The 6,000-nt window shown below is 40.9% G+C and overlaps 1 protein-coding gene across 1 annotated transcript in view; it reads right to left on the reverse strand.

The window, feature by feature from the left end:
* Positions 1–5,274, reverse strand: part of MAOA (monoamine oxidase A) — a 67,349-nt gene extending 62,075 nt beyond the window's left edge. Inside the window, exon 1 of the mRNA XM_037057250.1 lies at positions 5,073–5,274. Within this exon, the coding sequence (XP_036913145.1) occupies positions 5,073–5,145 (73 nt within the window). The 5' untranslated portion in view covers positions 5,146–5,274. The remainder of the gene's footprint in view (positions 1–5,072) is intronic.
* Positions 5,275–6,000: the final 726 nt, after the last annotated feature.

The raw sequence follows: 6,000 nt of genomic DNA on the forward strand, positions 1-6,000 counted from the left end.
AGTAACCATTCACAGCTTACCCAGGCACGAACATCATGGGCAGATGTGGCACACTGGCATGACCTCAATGGCCACCAGGATCATATCCCTAGAGCACAGTAGGCAACTATTTTCCTTCCCTGGAGCTCTTGCCATAGGCTTAAATTAAACACTGCTCATGTATGGATCATGGTCTCATGACTCAGTATCTGTGCTTCTCCAGTCTCTCCCGTTTTTTTTCATCCTCTTATCTCCACCTATTAAAATTCCACTTACTTTTCCAGATCCCAGCAGTTTGTTTATATTTGTAACATTAATATTTCCCTCACTGCATTAATGTCGATTATTTTCCCCACTTCATAACGTCTTACAAGAGGATAAGGTGAGACGGTACTCATTCATCTTTATATATTATATCTCTTTCCTTGTGATCTAGACAGTGCTTGGCATATGATAGAGGCTCCCAAAAATGCTTGGCTAACTCCAGGCACCAGAGCCACCTGTGCTTATAATGAGCTTTGAGGGATAGAGCATTGCCTTTTCCAAATGCGTTCATAGCTACAGACAGCTAATCACTAAGAAGATGCTATCGAGAGGATTCAAGTCTTGGGTGATTGGACTAAATAGACTGCCATTTAAAAACCCCTTTTGCCCAAAGACTCTGAAGTATGCATTGTCCCCTGGTGTTGTTTTTTTTTTTTTTAATCTCTCCCTAAAGAGGGCCAATTCACAAATATTCAGTTAAGGGCAGATTTTGAAATCTTATGTCACTGGGTTTCTGTCATTTGTTACCTTTGCATCCATTCACGAGTAAGAACTAGCATCCAAAGTCAGCAATTGATCTATTATACTTAAAATAACATCAAGGAATAGAGACAGAAAATAAGTAAAAATTGTTAGATATAGATTATAAGCTCTAGAAGATGAAAGAAAAATCAAGGGAGAGCCACACTGATCAAGGAAAGCACCCTTAATCAAGTATTGAAAAAAATAGATAAAATGTAAATGGTCACGGAGAAGAACTTCCATGTTAAGAAAAACAAAAACAGAGAAGATATGGAAGAACAAAATAAACCTGGTGTAGCAATGAGGACAAGAGAGCAGAGTGATTAAAGTTTAAGTTGGTTTTGGGGATAGTGCTACTTTTCCAAAAATGTGGGACCAGATAATTGGAGGTGTGGAGGGGAGCTTAAAGCACTGGTAATAGACAATTAAGGTCTTGCAGAAGAGTTAAGTGATGAAAGAAGTTTTTTAAAAATCATGCCTGGGAGAACATTACAGGATGGACATGAAAGGAAAGCCCAAAGTAAAATGTAGCTGCTGGGAAGATGCTCATAGCCTAGGGAGGTGAAAGGGTCAAGTTTCTGTCCTAGGGACAGAGGTGTCACTGGGAATTGAGAAAAGGAAGGGCCTGAGAGGAGCTGGCAGGATCAGTTGACTGGATATAGATGCTATAGAAAACAATGTTTCAAAAATGATGGAAGGTGGTGGTGCCAAAGAGTCCAGGAAGTGAGGAAGAGGAGCTGAGTCAATGGGCAAGGAGGCTTTGGTACATGTAAAATATGAATAGCAAGACATTTAAGTGTGAAATATACAAGAACATATATGCTATGTGACAGGAGTTCAGAGGAGGGAAAGGATTCAAACTGGAGACTTAAGAGCTCTCTATAGGTAAAGGAAACCTGAAGTTCTAGAATGAGAAAGAGAGGAGGAAAGTGCATAAGAGCTCAAAAGTAATGAACATCAAAACCTTGAGGCCATTTCAAAACTAGAATTTCACAAGAATATGGACACAATGAAAGGAATAGAAAAGGAGCAATCAGTGTGGGGAAAAAACTCAGGATCCAATAATGTCACAGAAAACATGAAAGAAGTTTTAGAAAGGAGTTAATGATAGATGATGGCTGACAGACAAGGGTAAGAGCATGTAAAAGATACCATTATGCTACTACAAATGAGCAAGGGTTTTCCCTCTCTCAACTACTAACATACTATATAACATTATTTAATTGAACCCTGGCTGGTGTGGCTCAGTGGTTGAGTACCACGAGCCTGTGAATCAAAGGGTTGCTGGTTCAATTCCCAGCCTAGGGCACATGCCTGGGTTGTGCCCTAGTCCCCAGTAGGGCCAAATCCCCAATAAAGGGTATGAGAGAGGCAACCACACATCAATGTTTCTCTTCCTCTCTCTCTTCTTTCTCCTCTCTAAAAAAATAAAATATTTAGAAATTATGAAATAAAATAATTTGTTTTGTGAGTGTGCAGACAAAGAGATTTTGTGGCTTTGGGATATACTCTGTTTTATGTATCTTAATGGCAAAAAGGAGTTATATTAAGATGTTGCTATTCTGAGTGCAGTCAAAGATATACAAAATGAAAGATAATTCTGCTGATAAGGAATTGATTTTTGAGGAATGTCATGTAGAATTTGTACTCTACTGGAAGCTATTTTGTTGTATAATAGGAGTAATACTGCAGATGATACATATTGGTAATATATTTGAAGTGTGCTGGTAACACAGTAAAATGTACAAGTCCTGCCAAAAGTTATAAGAAGCATCCAAAATATTTACAACTGATAGAGGGACTATTAAGTCACTCATAGGATACTGCTAAACACACACAAAATGATGTGTTTGAGTACTCAAGAACCCTTAGGAAGTAATGCCTTTCTCATTTGCTAATGAAACACCCACTCTGTGTGCAAGGTTTACCCAGAGCCAGACTTGCATCTATGAACCATCTGGGAAGGCACTACAGTCATAAGTCAGTGTTTCTGGTCAGTTTTGCTGTTAAAATCACACAAATCTGATGGATAGAGATGATATGACAGAAAGCCCAGTGTCTTTTTCATTGTCACTGATGGACTGGAAATTGGCTTTTGGAATAGGACTGAACCCCTGTGCAAGAAATTCTCTTTTCTTCCCCCAAACAGAAATTAAAAATTAATAATTAATAGCAACCATGGACAAACCTAGGTTTTGAGGGGCCTGAAGCTCACAGAATTTGGGTGCTCTCCTTAAGGAAAGAAGAGTGCAAAATTACAAATACAAGATTCAATATGAAGCTGGTTATTTATTTAGAATGAGAACAAAAAGTGACCTGCATTTGTAAGGTCATAAAGCACAAGGGTCATCAGCTGCATGGTAAATCCATGTATGGAAAGGGAGAAAGAACAAGTAATTAGGCAGAGGAAAAATTAAAGACAAAATGCTCCTGAAGAAATATGGGAACACGGAACAAGGAAAACACAAGAATAATATCCCAGAAAGAAGCCTGAATTATAAAATATGGATAGTATGGAGATGGGAGAGGAGACAGAAATCCTAATCAATTTACACAACACGTCATCATATTTATTTTCCAGCGATCAAACATCATATTGCTTCTAGGTTTTTGGAAGTATCAGTCCACTTCATTGTAGGCACTTCAGTGAATGAATGAATGAATGAATGAAAACAAGGGAAATACTTTTTTTTCTTACTGTCCACCAGGATCTATTTTCCTCTGATGTTCCAACATATATGCATGTTTTTGCTGGTACTGGCTGGAGTTGTCAAAGCAGTAGCTTATGCTAATCATTTCTCTGGTAATTAAGACTGTTTATCCTCAACAGGCCAAGTAAAAAACTATGTTCACACAAAATAAATTTGTAAACCTGTTCAGTCTTCTCAAAAGGATTATACATAAAAATGGCTACTGTGGGGCCCCCCTAATTACTCCCTTCTTGCCTTTCTCCTTATTTCTAAATCAGATCCTGCAGGTATACTTTAGAAATTATTAACCCCCTCCTGGGTTGTGGACAGATTAGTGTGGGATTCCAGCTAGGACTAAAACACAATTTGTAAAGTTCAAACATTTATATTAATTATGATGACATAAGTGACAATTTAATACATCAGTCATGATGAAGTTTCCAAGAAGATCCTGAAAAGCCTCATCCACCACTCCATTGGTCAGCTACAAACCCAAGCCAGGATCAAGGCAACCTAGGCTCACCAGGACATAATTTGGGGCGGGGGAGGGGGGAGGAGGTCTTATTAAAGGACACAATAAGGCATGCCCTAACCTGATCTTGACTCCAGCTTCACAAATGGATTCCCTTTGAGCAATAAATGCCCTACATATTCCTTAAAGTTATAAAAGTGGTGAGGGTGTGTTAAAACTAAAAGCCCACCCCTCTCTCTTTTTCTTTTTGTACTGTTCTTTTTTTATTGTGGTAACATAGATTAATAATATTATATGTTTCGGCTTAATTATATTATGTGTTATAATGTTATGTATAAAATATTATATTATAGATAATACTATAGGTATATATAATATACCATTATGTGTAATATAATATTATATTACATATAATATATTAGTATAGTATAATAATCTTATAATATGTCATATTATAATTTGGTATCTGTATACACTACATTGTGCTCACCACCAAAATTCTAGTTTCCATTTGTTGCCGTATATTTGAACCTTTTCCCTTACCAATTCTTCCTTCTTCATCTTCACTTACAAATTTTCTAAGGAAAGGCGCTTTAAAAAGAGCAGGACTGGAATAATACTATTACTATATAAATACTACATAAATCCACATACTGATGTCATTTGCTTTTTAGGGCAAAGGGCTTGAAATCAGTGAGGCAAAGCAGCCACCTCAGGAATTAGAAGTGAGAATCTTAAATAGGAGACACTTTCCAGCTAGGTGATTTGACTTGAAATGCTCCAGACCTCAGTTTCTCGGTTTTGTAAAATGGAGGCGAATATATTACCCTACCCACCTGTCGGGACTGCTGAGGATGGAGAAAATCCACATGAAGTGCTAAATGTAACTGCACAGCAACAGCTAATTAAATATCAGTATTTAATAGTAGTAATAAAGTATTGTTCGTGCCTCTCCCAGTTCACACCATCAGCAACACTGGCACAAACCCCTTTCCTGCCTGGCCTTGGCCGGGGGTGGAGAGGCCACTGTTGCACTCTCGAATGCTTGAGAGAGATCATCCCCTTCCCCAAACGTCCGGGCGCTACAGCAAATATACTCTCGGGCCACCAGGGCCCCTCCGGTTACCGCTGTGGTTCTCACTTACCTGATATGCCACCGCCTATCACGACTACGTCGAACACGTTGCCCGAAACGCTGGCCTTCTCCTGACTCGCCATGTCTAGGTTGACAGTCTCCCCGGGCGTGAGTGTACAAGAGAAGCTAGCCAAGGGCGTTGCGGACTTTTCTACTGACTCTCCCGGGGAGCTCCGGGGCGGAGCCGATTCTTTCAAGGATTGCCTGGCGGAGTCCCGCCCTGAGGGCGGAGCAGATACTTGTATTAATACCCGGGGAGAGTCCTGGGGCGAATCCGATACATCCACCAGCGTTTGACGGGTGTCTGGTCCTGAGCGTTGGGTGGGCATTCGTGCCAATATTACGGGGGAGTTCACCGGTGTAAGAGGTTTTTGTTCGGAACGCAGGAGGAGGCGGGACCCTGAGGGAGGGCCGGAGTCTTGTACCAACCCTTGGGAAGAGTGATAGACCGTGACAGTTTCTTGTATGGAACTCTGTGGGATGTTGAGTTCTGAGATCCAGGGGGACCCCTGAATGGACTCTAGCGAGGAGCCCAAGGGCACGACTCGTTCTTCTACCGAACCGCGTGGAGTGTTGAGCACTGAGGATGGGGCAAGGGCCAGAATAGACGCTCTGGAGGAGTCTGAGAATGGGAAAGATCCACATACAGATTCTTGGGAGGAGCGGGTTACTGAGGACTCGATTGACTCTGATAATGACACCCGGGGGGTGTTATTTCGTGTCAGAGGTACTTCCACTGAATCCCAGGAGGAGCTGAACAATGAGGAACGGGTGTAGCCAGGTAGTAATATTTCCGGAGTGTTACTGCGTATGGGAGGTATTGGTGGTACTGACACCCTCAATAAGCCAGGCATGAAGGGCTGGATGGCTCCTTGTCCAGATCCTTGGGGAGTGTTGCTGGTCGTAGGAAGTTCAGGTACTGACACCCAGAAGTTGTA

Source organism: Sturnira hondurensis, unplaced genomic scaffold (genome assembly GCF_014824575.4).
Source record: "Sturnira hondurensis isolate 20B ecotype Veracruz unplaced genomic scaffold, ASM1482457v3 Scaffold0009560, whole genome shotgun sequence".
NCBI lineage: Eukaryota > Metazoa > Chordata > Mammalia > Chiroptera > Phyllostomidae > Sturnira > Sturnira hondurensis.